The sequence below is a fragment of the Triturus cristatus genome, chromosome 8, assembly GCF_964204655.1.
Source record: "Triturus cristatus chromosome 8, aTriCri1.1, whole genome shotgun sequence".
Taxonomy (NCBI): domain Eukaryota; kingdom Metazoa; phylum Chordata; class Amphibia; order Caudata; family Salamandridae; genus Triturus; species Triturus cristatus.
This window is the reverse complement of record NC_140591.1, coordinates 1,072,244,349-1,072,260,723: the sequence shown is the minus strand read 5'-3', so window position 1 is coordinate 1,072,260,723 and position 16,375 is coordinate 1,072,244,349. Positions and strand designations below refer to the sequence as shown.

Below are 16,375 nucleotides of genomic sequence, written 5' to 3'. Positions count from 1 at the left end.
GGTGACAGCACCTAACTTGGAGCGCCCCCCCACTTCTTTTTCTAGGACTTGTGCCCTGGTCAACAGGCTAGAATGCTAACCCCTGCTATAAGCCAACATTGTTTATCCATTCTCGCCACATTGACAGCAATGGAAGAAATACTACTGACGGAAACTGGAACTCAGACAGTGGGAGTTTCGGCAGGTGCTGGCCTTTTCACATGAGAAGGATTTGTAGGACCTTGAAAAGATATAGATATACACATCGCGGACACTGAGTTGCCATTTGTGAATCCTTCCTTACAAGTGTGAATACGAAAAGGAGATTGAATACATCACAAGTGTGAATACAGTGTAGGCCTAAGCATGACATTGGTATAGGTAAAAGACATTCACATGTATCACATTTGAATGTTACAGCATCATTGGCAAATGCAAAAATAACAGTTGATGGACAGAATGCAGAACAATGTCATACATTCACCCCAGTACAGAGATCTGGGCCTAAATCCATCGTTTTTTTGCTTACCATGCCATTCCAGTTTGAACCCAGCCATATGCAAATCAGTCTTGACCCCGCGCCTCATGGGAACAGTCCAGCCCGAACTGCCAAGCCAGGTCCTTCTGGACTGGAAACAAGCATCCTAGGACCGGTTTCGGGGTTTCACCCCTCTTCAACCAGGATAGCTTCATTCCAGTGGCATGGAGAGCACGGGAACCACGTCTGGCCATACCCGTCTCACTCGGGGTGACAAATGCAAAAACAACAGTTGATGGACAGAATGCAGAACAATGTCATACATTCACCCCAGTGCAGAGATCTGGGCCTAAATCCATCGTTTTTTTGCTCACCATGCCATTCCAGTTTGAACCCTGCCATATGCAAATCATTCATGACCCTGTGCCTCATGGGAACAGTCCAGCCCGAACTGCCAAGCCAGGTCCTTCCTGGACTGGAAACAAGCATCCTAGGACCGGTTTGGGGGTTTCAGGGGCATACAGCATTTACTCCTCTGCCCTCTGAATAGACATGCTAGGGTCAGAATGTGCTTTAGGTGTTTAACATGCAAACACAATAGACCTGATCCAAGATCGATGAAGCAGTAATTAATTAATCAGGTTGATTTTCACTCCCACTACTGAAGGTGATATCAGAGTCTGGAGGCCTGCTTGTGCTGCCTAGTGAGATGGTGGTGATCAGCAAGGAACTCGGAAACAAAAGCCTTAACTGCTGTCAGAATCGTGAGCTCCAGCAGTAGAGCCTTCCTGCAACTGAAATGGTTTGCGGCAAAGTAAAGCACAAACCGAGTTAGTTACTCAAAGCCACCCTGGGTAAGATGCTCGCTCCTTCCTGCACATTCACCCATATCACTTCAATACAGCCACAAGTTGCCTGACTAGAATACAACAGCAAAAGGAATTATGGAGAGGCCAGTCAGTGATACACCTTCAGCCACACAGACTGACTCAATGACACAGGTCAAGAAACAGTTTCTGCCTATGCACAACGAGGACTACCACTGTTTCTACGGTCTTGCACTCGTCAACAAATGGTAAAACTCAGTAACATCTAACTGAGAGGTAACAATCCCACAAAGCATCTCCCAAGCTGTTAACCAACAAGTAACCAATCACCCAGAATCAACACATAGCAGTGCACCCACAATAATTCGCAGATAATTATCTACCAACCTACAGAGATTCTGCCACAAGAACCCACCACCATCCCCCGGAATATCCAATGGTCTTTCTGCAGAGTCATTCAGCCACTGGTCAGTAACTACTCTGCTTCACGCAGTACAAAACTGTCAGTGATACAGATCCAGGCAGCCTTCCCTCTTCACAACCGTTTCCCAACTAAGGAACTGACAACCCCTTCCAAAATCAGTTTCCCTCAGTCAACTGCCCCATCTGAGTAGGATCTTTGTTTCCTCCCCCATTTACCCAAGCTTCTCTTTGGCACAGCAAGAGCTAATATAACATGTAAAAATAGGGGCGCAACTGGGCTAATATTAAAAATATCCTGTATGACGTGTAAGCACAATGGAGTATGATCACAAATCCTGATAAGTGATGGGAGTACCTGGTCATATGATGATGATATCAGGCACGCGGTGAGGGAAATTGGTCAAATACGGAGCAAATTACTGGAGTACATGGGTATAGAGGAGTATTCTTGGCAGATGATGGTAATGCCTGCCATTTAGTGGGCATACCATAGGACGGCAACATGCCCCTATGATGGCTGTACCAATATACAAGAAAAGTGCCCATGGAAATGACTGTAATCTGTGGGTATATCAAGGCAATACCTAAATGTGATCGCAATATCTATTTTATCATGGCAGTATATGAATCTGTGTGTACTTGAGTGTGCATGTATGTGTGAAGTGATCATACATGGAGCTTCAGCTGTTCCTAAGCGGACTAAAGGACAGATGAGAGTACCAAGCAAAAGGGCTCTTAATTTATTAAGCTCAGATGGATGAAAGGTTGAGTATGGATTGCTGGAATTTATTCGCTGTGCCATCCAGTGGTTATGCAGTCTTGCCCGTGGGCTCATGAACTGTAACTGAGTAAGACCTATTAGGTTAGTCAACGCTTGTTTGGATTTGAGTTACACATAAAATAAACATTGGAAGGAAATAGGAAACTGTTTCATCCTTTTAAGAAATATATCGCATAATTTCTGGTCAATTGCTATGGAATTTGGGATACATTTATGCATTTCAGTGAAATTATGCTATGTGTTATTCAGGCACTACTGAGTTCGCAAGGAAAAGATGGTTTATATGAATTATGTGGCACCGTAAAAGGTTGATTGTTTTCTAAAACTTATATATAGCATTTTCTGTTTTACCACATTGGGAGTGAAATGGAGAATCAACAGGCATATCTATGCTCCACTGTAATTAATTAGCGTGTGGGTTGCACAGTTCTTAAATTCATGCTTAAGACACAGCAGTGCCATGTGCATGTCTGTTATATAAAAAAAAAAAGCAGCAAGATGTCATTTATTATCAGGTTCGCATAAATGATAATTCATTTCCAGACCAAAGCTGTACTTACATGCATTAGGGAATAGTATGCCTGCTTGCCGGTATAAAAAAGATAGTGGAAGGGTCGGCCATCTTCTCCCCATTGTATTGCTAATGAAAAGCCAGATGAGACAAGTCAGTGTTAAACATTTACCAAATTGCTACATTTAATTGCAGTCGTAAAGCAGTTTTAAATCACTGATTAGCTCTTTAAAGACCACAGTCTAAAACATGTATTACTATGAAAACTTCCAATGACTTGAAATGTGTTTAAATAAAACAATAAATGTAAATATCTACCTGATTGCAATACAAATCTAGGTTGTTAGAATGCCATCTCAGTCAGTAGGTATTTCCTTACATAGCCCTAATGCAAACTTAAAATATAATCAACCTTAATAGGAAAGACAGTGCTATAACAGGCAAGAGAGCCAAGTTTATGTGTCAGATGCAAACTCCACACACGTTCCTAAAAATTACTTTTTGTTTTATTGGTAATGAAAGGTGATGAAACTACTAAATTTCTTTCTAAAATGTATATGCATAAAATGATTTTTTAAACAAGTAGTGTAGGCCGAATGTGAGTGATTTTTCAGTTTTAATTTATAAATGTTGTACTTTTTTTGTTTTAAATTTTGTTTATTGAGTTTTCAAAGTAACTGAGGTCATATCGTTCACTGGCATACAAGGATATAGCACACTTGAGCAGGGACTCTGTGAGGAGTCATCCTGCAGCAATCAGTTCATGACCATAGATTAGAAAAACAGAAACAAAATGAATAAACAGTACAACTCCATCGTCATTGTGCATCCGCAGCAGGTGCGGGGAAAGAACAGCAACAGTAGAAGGCAGTTACATTTTCTTCATTGGGGTAGGCGGGGGAGGGTGGGGGGAGAACGAACGAGAGAGAGGAAGGAAGAAATCACATAGAGCCACTCAGATGTTAAACCTACAAACTTTCAGAGGTGTCTCAGCTCAAGGGCCGCGGACTCTGGCTTCACTTATGCGGTTCTCTCAGTTGTGGGCGACCTCAAGGTGAGGGTGTACCGGTAGCTCCCACTAACTGGTCTAGAGCCAGCTGAGGAGCAGTCAGCGTGGGCGGATCAGTAGATCCTCCCTCCGACAAACCAGCATTGGAATCATCTTCTGGTAATCATACTACCCCAGATCTCAAGGTCCAGCACTGCATCACTGTCTGTACAGACTCTCCGGAGTCTACACTCCTCAGCCACTGTTCACTCCAGGAGATCTGACAGCTATTTAGCCCACACCGGAGGAGTTGGGCTCGCCCAATGTATAGCTATGCGCCTTAGGCTAACACAAAATTATAAATGTTGTACTTTGACTGTGGTCTTTTGTGAATTTCTGAGATTTTTTCAAACGGACGTTAAGGTCTTAAAACCAAAGCCAACCATAACTTCACTTAATCCTTGATTTTTCAGTGAATTCGTCAGTTTTTTTTTTTAATCACATGCCATATTCTTCCGCCTGACTGATCCCAAACCACTATGGGAATTCAACCTCAGCTGTGGCCTTGTGCCTAACTTGCCTGCCAACCGCTGCTGTAAATGGCCTTCAGGCAGCCAAGCAGAGGCCGGCATTTTTTACAAGAACCATATGCGCAGTTCAACAAGGGCCCAGGAATCTGTGTGGGTTAGCACACCCCGAGCAGTGTTTGTGAATCTGGGAGAGTGTCTAACGTGGGACCAAGAGCTCTAGGCCGGGGATTTTCAGAACCCGAGGCAGATTTGCTGGCCCTTGGAGCGGCAATCGGGTCCACAAACCATGGAGAAATTAATTTTATCTTCATCTAAGTGGGGTGACTTCCCTTTGGGCCCCCAACCTCAGGTTGGGGGGTCAGGGGAGTCTACCCATGCTACCTTACAACTCCATACTTCTTATTTTTAGGATGTGAGGACTGAACTTCGAATACTGCAATGGCCACCACAACAGATTTTTCTCTTGCGGCGGGCTTTGCGTCAGCACACTTGAAATGGATGATGGGATAAAAAAGTCAATTTTCTCATTCCCAATCCTGGGGTTCTAACACATTTGTTTTGCACTCCTTCCAATAGAACAAAAATATGTTCAGGTAGGGATCGCTCTGCTTACTTTAGCATTTGTCCTGCAAAACATTTAGGTGATGGTGTGTCCTGGCTAGCTAGGATTTTGTCTGCTCCCGTTCAAACTTCAAATACTCTCTATCACGTTATGACTTAAGATTTCTGGTCATTGTCAAAGTTCCACAGGAGTTCAGTCCTCTCTGTCGCCTTCTTAACTTATGGTTGTAGAGTTTACAGGTTAATCCCTAATAGCTGAGTTTTTCTCTCCTGAGGTGCAAACTAAAAACTCCCAAATGGTGGAGTACTTGGGTGTGTTTTTCCAGTTTGACAGTCTCCAAAGTGCTAATGAATTCTTCCTCTGGAGAAGCAGATCATGGTAATGAAATCTCCTTTTCAGCTATCTTTATCATGGCTCAGTTTTAAAACGAAGCTGTGACTGTCGGTAGCACCTGCTAATGTCTTCTACTCTTCACAAGTGATGAACGTGGGTCCTGTTGCCAAGAAACAGGCACTTTTTAAAGTGGCGGAAGATGCACAACATTTCAACCACTTAAACCTTTCTAAGAATGTTTCAAAACTTGCTGGAAAGTCAGTCAACTTTTCAGAATTCTCCTAAACAAAACCATAATAAAGAAATTATGCTTTTTTAAATATTTTAAAACGAGCTCAACTGTGCCAAGAGTTTGGGGACTTTAAATCGAGCAAGCTGATGTACACAACACCAATGAGGCAGGTGAGGTCCTGGTTATTAGACTGTGAACAAGGAACGCAACATGGGTCCACAAGGTGTTAAGCCCATAAACTTGGCCCATAGTTCGCAGACTATAACTGCAGCTCTCAACATTGGTCCACAAAAATTTAGGCTTACAAAGTTGGGTCAGACTCTGTGGAATAGGAGTTGTGTTTGTGGGCACCAAGGCCTGTCGGTATCACAAACGTGACGGATATCCTGTCCACTGTATTACAAGTTCCATTATAACTTAGGGCCTGATTATGAGTTTGGTGGACAGGTTACTCCATCACAAACATGACGGATATCCCGTCCACAGTATTACGAGATTCTTTCTATTGTATTGGATATAATGGAGCTCTTAATACATTTTTGATGGAGTAACCTGTCCGCCAAACTCGTAATCAGGCCCTAAGTGACGTTTGACATTTGGGGGTGCTATCACTTGAACCTGGGAGTCAGGAAATAATAACCTTGACACCTTTATATGGCCTTTTTTCCTGGAGGTCCTGTAATGGCAACCTCAACAGAATATGTTCTCATGCGGCCAACCAATCAGTGTTTGGGTCAGCTTTGAATTTACAAAGCCAAAAAGAACACTGGAGAAAAGCTCCCTATTCTAATGAAGTGCTTTTATTCTTTATATCTGGATCCATGGACAGTCCGCTAACCCGGATTCAAAGACAGTCTGCAAATTAATGGTCCAGCTATGTCTTTAATTGCACCCTTTAAAGACCACCTGACAGATTATTTCTAATGGTAATATCTCGAAAGTATTGAACTAATTTACACCAAATCAAGCAAATGCACTTCACGGAGTGAAGATGTAGTCTCATGCAAAGGTAGGTGTAACTCAATTCAGCATTTTTAATTATTTCTAAAACTCCTGCTTTGCATGTCTAAAGGCTGTGGACAGTGGGGGTTAGACGCCCACAGAGGGTTTGAGGAACGGAATGGTCGTAGTTAACCCTGAGCACGTTTGAATACTATGTGCAGTGGGGGTTGGCAAGACAGAAGATGGATGTAGAATATCACCCAAAAATAAATATTTGAGAATAATTTTAGTGGTAATCTACAGCTTCTTCTGTTCATAACACAGGGGAGACTGCTGCATGGGGACTTAGAGTCCTAGCATCCTCTAGGGGCATTGGAGATGGCCCCTGACTCACCTGCTGCTTGTTGCTGTCACGGAGGGCAATAAAGTGTATTTCCAAGTCACGCTGTGCGGGGATACTGCTATGAGGGGACTTAGACCCCCAGGATTTCCTAGGGGCATTGGAGGTGGCCCCTGACTCACCTGTTGGAGTCACAGAATGCTATAAATCGCATTTCCACAGACCCGCTGCGCAAGTCAAGGGCGGGCCAGCCTTCACCCGTCATCGCCAAGAAGAGGCTGGGCACCCACTTTTTAGCCCTCTGTCTTCATAGGACCTTTTGTCATGTGAGCTTCGTCCTGCCGCTATTGTGGTGCACCATCCACCAGCCCGCTAACCTTTTTAGCTGACAAATTTTGGGGAAATTGGGGACCTAATATGGGGAGGCGGAAACTGCAGGGGACAAGGACATTGTGGCACCACTCTTGACTCTTTCATGGCTCGTGCAGTATGGGGTAAATATGAAAGAATTTAACCTGGCAGCATGGCAACTGTCTTTGGATGCGGAAGAGGGCCTTAGCACCTTGCCATTGGCCCAAGCAGTCCAACCAGCCCTCCACTCCCCTTCAGGCCCAGCTGATGCTTTTGCAGACCTGCCTAATCCTCCCAGCACGTCCCCTGTGGTCCAGGAGAACCCAACTGTGAAACGCCTCTTCTACAATTTTAAACAACAGTGTCTATGCGCTTTTGGCCAAGAGAAACCATCAAGTAAAACGATCTGGAAACGTTAAATGACAGCTTAACATCTCGAGTCACCAGGGCCCTGGGGATCATCGGGATGACTTGCAATTTCTTGATCCAGGCTGGGATGGTATTTTGGACAGACTCAAAAATGTTATCATGCAGTGTTTTGCACCATTGGTGGAGAGACTTTATAAACTGGAGTCTGCTGTTTCTGACTTGACCAAATATTGCACCATCATTAAGGCTAACATCAATTCTCTTTCCTGCTTAGGTTGTGCCAATTCAGCCCTTACTGGTGTTCCTGGTACCCCAAGTGGCATGGGTAGGGCCCTGGGTTCCTATTCTTCTCTCTCCACCCAAGTCTTCCTCCTCCTGATGCGATTATTTGGCAACCCCACTTGCATTCCATGGAGGCGATAGCGGCCCTTCCACCCAGCGGGGAGAAGCCCAACATCTCGTTGGCTGTGGTGAGCCTGATATGGGCCCAGGAGAGGGCCTTCAACCTGATAAAGGCCCACATAGCCTTAATTTGACACCGTCTTGCTACCCCTATGTGGCAATTATGACCTCAACCTGACCCTAATGCCATGGAATCTACATCGCAGTTGACAAATAAAGTATTTCAATGGTTGTGTCGAAACGCCAACATCAATATAAAAACAATACTGTGACATTTTTTAGGGTGGGGTGGATAGGCCCCGTGGCCAAATCCAAAAAGGGGACTGCGTGGTAATCAGTTGCAAGACACCTATTTTGGCTAGGCATTTGAGCCACAGCACTGATATGCAGCACTCACGGGATAAAGGCATTAATATTCTACCGCTTGTTTTTTGTTTTGTTTTTTAATTGCCATGTGGTCCATACTAGGGCATCAGTGCCACCCAGGTGTCCACAGACCCTGAGAAGACACTATGCCCATAGCAAACAGATTTCTCCCTTTGTCAGATCTGGATTCTAATGACTAAATAATAATAAGTAATAATTTATTTTATTTGTACATGATTAATAAAATCTTTACAAAACAATAAAAACATTGCTAAAAAATGGTTAAAAATTCATTATGCGCGATTTTCTCAGTTTTACAAGTTTGGTTTATATCAGTTCATAATTGTCAATAAAATGTTTCGGCGGTCATTAAATCTCATGTGTCTTTTTTTCTACCAAGTCAAAAAACGTTACGACCCGACAATTTAATTTTGTTTTAGTCGGGTTAAAACACAGTTTAACAGCCTGCCTGCATGTCCGGACACCATGTAATTTGAAGGAGGGACGTAATAAATTATACCTCAAAGCCTTTAGTTTAGGACAAATGCACATGATGTGGACTATGTCTTCCTTGTCAGCTTTGCACAGGCAGTACTGCTGCGAGAAATTTTTTGTCACCCAGGGTGGTAAATGTGGAGTTACCGGGATTTTAAGAACTTATCTTTCGTTTTTTGATTCATTCCAATGTTGAGATACGTTTGTGGCTGCATTCTTCCGTAATCACTGAGCGTGATCCAACCGTGCGTTCTTTTTGTTTATGCCTCCTTGTCCTCAATAGAAGGGATGATTCGTGCTGATTATTTAGCAACTTTTTTGAAAGACAAGAGATCTGTTGGAGTGCCCCAGAGGTCCGACAGACCCAGGACTTGAAGTGAATCAAATAGATAATCTCTAGCTGAAGATTTACGATGTCGGAGAAGCTCTTCGCATACGTTGGAGTTTAGAGAACCAACCTCAGCGCTGCGAATCTTGTGCCAGCTGGTATATGTTTTAGCTATTACTATGTCCAGCAATACGGCATCCTTCCCTTGAAGGGATTCACTCCCGTATGTGAGAGTCGGCTGTAACTTTGCGTGCAAAACCTGAAGAAGAGGGTTGAGCGTTAGGTCGGGAAGTTTGGCTTTTAAAGATTTTATTGCCAGGTAAGTCACGGTTCCCTTTCCTCGTAAGGAGTCCAATTGAGGTTTGAACGAGTTCTTGAAGTCCAGAATTACTCCCAAATATTTGTAGGTGGTTACCAAGTCCAGCCCTTGTCCGTTTACGTGCCAATTGATTTTCCTTTTTTTGTAGTTTACTGTCATAACCTTCGATTTGTTGAAGTTTATTTGCAGGGCGTTCCTTTCTGAAAAGGAGTGGGCTACGTTTAGAAGGTGCTGAAGGCCTATTGGTGTCCGGCTTATCAGCACCAGGTCGTCCGCGTAAAGCAAATTGGACAGTGGAATTTTCCCTAGTTTCGGTGCATGACAGAGGCATTTATCAATTTCCCCTGGTAAGTCAGCAAGAAAAAGGTTAAATAAGATTGGTGATAACACACAACCCTGTTTTAATCCTTTTGTTGCCGGAATGGGTTTAGCGAGGTGTGTACCCGCTCCTAGTTGGACTTTAATCCAGGTGTTTGAGTGGAGTAGTATCAACACGTCTAAAAGATGTTTGGGTATTCCCCAGTTGTCCAGTTTCTGCCAGAGTTTATTGCGATCCACATGGTCGAATGCAGCAGTGTAATCAATGAAGGAGAGGAAAAGGGGAGATTTGGTCTCTTTTGCTGTGTCCATCAGCAGGGTCAGTGCCATGATATTAGTTGTAGTGCCTTGACCCCTGCAGAAACCAGTTTGATTGATCGGGATTATTGAGTTTTCAAATGCCCATGTCGTTAGCTCCTCCAGTATGGTTCCTGCAAAATACTTAGCCTCCACATCTATGAGGGCAATAAGCCGATAATTTATTGGGTGTTTCCTATTGCCATGTTTGAAGATTGGGCTGATTACTGACCCATGCCAGGACTCCGGAAGAGTTTGGGTGTTCTTTATGTTGTTGAATATCGATGTTAGTACTACGCTCCAAAATTCCGCGTCTGATTTGTACAGCATTGGTGGAATGCCGTTTGGTCCGGGGGCACCTGTCGGTCTTTCCCTGGCTATTTGCCTTTTGACATCGGCTGGTGTGGTGGCCAGATGTCCAGACTCGGTGTGGAAAGAAGAACTTGGGTCAGGCATTAATTTCTCCATTCGAGGTGGTAGCGTGGCTCCATTAGTGGCAGTTTCTTGGGTCATGACCGTTGTATAGTAATTATCTATTTTTTCCCTCTGAACTTCTTGCTGAACTTCTTTGTCCCCACCTCTACAAGGCTGTCCTCATTGGCAGCGTTTATGGTGTTAAAGTGCTTGAAGAGGTGTTTTGTCCATGCTTCCTCCGTTATATTTGAGTTTATGGCAAGATGGTCTGGGTTCTGTATTCTTTTGATCATTTGCCAGAACCTTTCAACTATTTTGCCGTTTTGCTTCATAGAGGAGTTTTGCCCATAGCTCGTCGTTTTTTTGTTTCTGTTTTTCCCATTTCTTCCGTTGTAACAGTTTTTTCGCTTTCCGTAGGATTGATTGCAAGTCGTAGTTTGTTGGATCTTTTCGCATCTGTCTCAGTGTTCGGTTTATTAACCGTTTTTGTGTTTTCATTTCCGGAGTGAGTTGTAATTTGGTTGATGCTCCCTTTCCTTGGCATATCCTGTTTGGCGGTCCTTTTAACAATTTCACACTGATGTCTAGGATGAAGTTTTGCCATACTTCTGACAGCTTTGTTGTGGAGCTTGCCGTTTGAGTGAAAAGAGTTTTCGCTGCAAGGCTTATGGAGTCGATGTTGCAGGGATTGCACCGAAGCCGCCTTAGATTCAAAGTCACTTCAATGTCAATACCTGTGTGTGGCTCAGTCTCAAGAAGTGAGTTGACTTTTATTGAGGCTTCTTGGGGCAGGTGGTTGCTGAGGTCTTTCGACCCTATCTTGAACGACGTTACCCTGCCAAGCATATTTAGAGATGTAAATGTGTAGTCCAGATGGGATGATTGCTTGTCAGAATGAAAAGTTGCGACCGGTGGGTCATCTTTGGTATAACGCCCATTCAAGGCTCTTAAATTAAGGTGTTCTAATTGTCGAAGTAGATTTTTTGAACAATTTGTAGGTTTATTAATTTTTGCTGAGCCCTGTCTTGGCACTCCCCATGCAGCACTAAGTTCTTGATTAAGATCATCATCTGGATCCGAACTGATGAGAAACATGTTAAAGTCACCTGCCAAGATGAGTAAATCAGAATCCTCATCGTTCATTATTTTTCCCACGGCTTTTATCAGTTTGTTGGCAGCTTGTCATTTCTGTTTGGGGTGGATGTAAGTATTGATTATTATAACATCTTGAAGTTGGTTATTTAACCGGAGTGAGATCTTTGCCACCTGTATTACACATGGAGGTGCTATTTGAGATTCTATTGTCGTAATCCTTCCTATTGTTGCTATTGAGGCAAAAATCATTAGACCTCCTGATCTACGACCAAAGGTGGAGCTTTTGTATGCTGGAATACAACAAGATGTGAACCCTTGCAGCTCAAATGCCTTTACCTCCCAGGTTTCTTGAAGCAATAGTAGATCAAAAGAGTTTAAATATTGTAGAAACTCTGCATCGTTGCTTTTGCTAGCTAAGCCATTGATATTCCAAATGCATACGCTGATTTGCCTGGTCTTTTCCAAGGGATGATCAAAGTTCCTTCCCCTTTGTCAATTTGTGTGGTCAACTGTGTTGATGGTACGCTGAATCGACCTCCAGTTCAGTAGAGCGACCGGCGAAGCATTACCAGGGTGCTTTGGTTCTTGTCCATAGAAGAATATTTTTGTGTCTTGAGGGTGCACTCTTGGAGAAGTACTCCTTGCTCCTTTTAATACTGAGTTTGTATTTTTTCGCGCCGGTGACCTGGTAGGCGGTAATGACCGACTCACGGGCCACCCGTTAGTACCACCTAGCCCTAGAGCTAGTATGCCAAAACTGCCACCGCATCCCGTTGCTACGCCCCCATCCCCCCAATTACTAGTTAACAATGAGGCTTCTTTGCTGGAAAATCGCAAGTATCAAAACTAAACTCTTAGATCCTTAGAAGTTTATGTTCATCTCCCAGTTTGATGTAATAATGTTACAGGAAACCTGGGCCTCAGAGAGGGTGACCTGGGATGGCTATGAATGCTTTTCCATCGCAACTACTCCAACCCCAGGCCACAGAGCCTGAGGTGGACTAGTAACCATGATTAGCATCTCCAAACACCTTAGGGTCTTTTCAGTCCCCTCCGGTCATTCTGGGATTCAGATACTATGGGTAGTTGCCTCCTGTGACTTTTATTTCCTTTTAGTCATCTTTTATAATTCAGTCAGTGACCTAGGGTGTTAGATCGAGGCTCTGTTTTTAGTGCGGTGTATTCCGAGGCCAGGTCCATTTACAGTCTTGGGTTTTCCAATCTGATATTGAACAGAGATATTAATGCTAAGCTGGGTATGAATTCCACTATTTTCAAACCTTTTTTGGGTGATGGCTTTTTCTTTTGCCACCCATCATACGATTTTATGGGGAGGAATGTATATAATTCCCTGGGGCATGCAGGTAGCAAAAAGTCTGGATCAAAAGTCCGCCTTTGTAGGCTGGGAAAAGAGGTCAATTATTAATTATGTATTCATTACGAGGTCCCTTGCAGATACTGTAACTTCGGGGAAATTGTATGTAGCCTGCCATAGCTATCACAACCCAATTGAGGTTGGGGTGGTATTACCTGTTAGTTATACCCATGCTGTTCTCCCCTCCCCCCAAATTTATTGGTCTATCCACAAAAGACAATGGCCTCCGGGTCAAGTGGCGTAATGTGCCATTTCCCACCCTCGTAAAAGCACTAGTTGGCTCAAAGATGGACCTCATTAAGGGGGCTTTGCTAAATATTGAGGTGCCACTTATCACTGTTCTAGATTCCTTTGATCACCTGAATACCTCCAATAGATCGATTATTTTGGAATTGTTTGTGCCATGCAGGGCCATTCAATCTGGTTGGTTCAATAAACAAGCAGCTCTGTGAGGCACTCATTGCTAAACCCCGCAACCAGCAAAATACCACAGTGGCTAGAGCAGTCTATATGAAAGCGATCTAGGAGAGGAAACTAACCATAAAGGAGATGGCAGGTATTTCTGGGCACTCGTCAATGGGAAGCAGCTTTGTACGGCTGCCCCCAACAACATTATTATTGTTATTGAGCATTTGTACAGCGCATAGCTACTCTCGGGCATCCCAGCACTAGCGACCGAGCAGACAACCATTAGAGTTATGGGGCTATTTGTTGGAATAGCCAGGGTTTTAAAAGTTTACGAAATGGTAGAATGTGGGCTTCAGAGCGGAGGTGTAAAGGTAAAGTGTTCCAGAGCTTTGCCACGTTATAGGCAAAGGATCTTCCTCCACTTTTTGTCACCCTGATTTTGGGGACAACTGCAAGATTAATGTTGAGAGATCGAAGATCCCTCCTGGGACGACAGGGGATAATGAGGGATTTGTTGATAGCCGGGCCCGTTCCCCATATAGTCTTATGGGCAATAAACAGGCCTTACATCTTATTCTTTCAAGGATTGGTAGCCAGTGAAGGGCTTTTAAGGCTGGCTGGGCTGACTGGGTTTTTGGGATTCCAAGTAGCATCCTGGCAGCACAGTTCTTAGCAACTTGGAGTTTCCTTAGTGTTGCCTTCGGAGCCCCCAGATAAAGGGAGTTGCCATAGTCCAAGCGTGATAAAACCAAGGCCTGGATCAAGATTCTATTTGCGGACATTGGAAGCAACGGGAGGACTTTTCAGAGTGATCTAAGTATACCAAAACAGGCCCCTGTCACCTTCACTGCTTGGTGGTCAAACTTAAGAGAGTTGTCTAACCAGACACACAGACTCTTTATCCTGGTTTGGGGGGGGGGGGGAGCCGGGGCACCTTGGCCAAGTCTGACCAAGGTCTATGCTGGAGGAGTTACCTAAGAGCATTAGTTCAGTTTTACCTCCGTTGTTTCTGAGACAGGAGTGCTCCATCCTGGAGGCAACATTCTCTAGACATGTTTCAAATTCCAAGGGGAAGTTGCGGGCCCCATTAAGAGTTATGACCAGCTGTGTGTCATCCGCATAGGTCACAATCTTGGTACTGAGAGGTAAGATGATGTCGGCCAATGGCTGCATATACACATTAAAGAGTGTAGGGCTCAATGAGGAGCCCTTTGGGATTCCACAGCTGAGCTCCAGTTTCTCAGAAGTGACGTCCCCTGAGAAATCTTGAAAGGTTCTTTTATCGAGGTAGGATTGTACCCAGGAGATCGCCTCATCTTGGATCCCCAGCCTCCACATCGTCCAGTGTAATAACAAAAAGATCCAAGAACGTCTCTGGGCAGCTAAAAATCCAAACCTCAAAACAGCAATTGATTTGGCTAAGGTTGTGGAGCAGTCAGAAGGCTGTATGAAAGAACTCGAAAAGAGATCTCGGACTAATGATGTCAATGAAGTTTCTACACAAGAATTACTTGACTGTGATCACGGTGATGATGACCAAACAACCATTGCCGCTTTCAGGAACAGAAAGTTTCAATGGAAACCTGTTCATTTCAGAGCCACAAACTTCTCCAAAAATACAAATTCGAAAACCTGCAATAGGTGTGGAAGCACAGCGCATTCTTCAGACTCTAAGTTTTGTTTTGCTTCTAAGCAGTAATGTCTAAAGTGTGGTAAAATGGGGCATCACGCCAGAGTGTGTTGAGGAAAATTTTGTGCAAGCGTAGCTAGTGTACACAACTTTGTGAAAGATGAAGATAGTGATAAGATATTGGTCATTTTTGTTATTAATGATCAAGAAATAAGTTTGATGGTTGATACTGGCTCTAAGTTCACGATTATTCCAAAATGTCTTTTTCAAGAAAAATGGAGTACAACACAACTCCTTCCGAAAGACATTTCACCTGGGGGATATCAAGGAGAATTCATAGACATCCTTGGTTATTTTAAAGCACACATCTCTTTTTCCCACAGGCATATTCAAGGGAAAGTTTATGTTTCAGATCATGATCCAGTGATACTAGGGTGGGTACATCAATATGACCTTCATATAATTGTAAACCCTAGAGCCCCCATGCAGGTCATGGTCATCGAAGAAGAAGGTTTAGACAAAATTCTTAGTGAGGACAGTAGTGTCTTTAGGGAAGAACTGGGTCAACTCAAGGGGTATGTCCATCAGATTCATATTAAGAAGGACTCTGTCCCCATTCAGCACAAAGTTGGGCGTGTGCCCATAGTAGTCAGAGAGGAGATGAAGAACCTTATCAAGGAAATGCTCACATCTGGTGTTATTGAGCTGGTAGAAGCCTAACCTTGGATTTCTCCTGTTGTTATCACCAAAAAGTCCGATGGCAAGCTCAGGTTCTGTGTGGACCTCAGATCCCTCAACCAATGTGTAGTTGCTAATACATTTCCTCTCCCCAACATCACAGAATTAGTTACCACCTTAAAAGGGGCCAGAGTTTTCTCCAAACTCGATCTCCGGAGTGCATACCATCAAATAAACTTGCACAAAGATTCCAAGCACCTCACTGCCTTCATCACTCCGGAGGGCACCTATCAATTTACACGCCTCCCCTTTGGTCTCAATTCGGTCACCAGCATTGTTCAACGTATGGTTTCCAACATTTTCAAAGGCGTTGAAAACACCATATACTTCCAAGATGACATCCTGGTTTACGGCTAATCAGTTGAACAACATAATAATACCCTCAGAATTGTTTTAGATAAGTTAGCCAAGGCAGGCCTTACTCTTCGTAAAGAAAAATGCAAGTTCTTAGTTTACCAAATTGACTACCTAGGACATACTATTAATGATTCTGACATTAAACCCAAAAGAGATTTGTGTAATGCCATTTGCCATGCACCTCCTT

The 16,375-nt window shown here is 43.6% G+C and overlaps 1 protein-coding gene across 1 annotated transcript in view; it reads right to left on the bottom strand.

The window, feature by feature from the left end:
- MRPS9 (mitochondrial ribosomal protein S9) overlaps window positions 1-16,375 on the bottom strand; it is a 356,063-nt gene that overhangs the window by 157,839 nt on the left and 181,849 nt on the right. Inside the window, exon 5 of the mRNA XM_085622604.1 lies at window positions 3,049-3,128. Coding sequence (XP_085478730.1) covers window positions 3,049-3,128 — 80 coding nt within the window. The remainder of the gene's footprint in view (window positions 1-3,048; window positions 3,129-16,375) is intronic.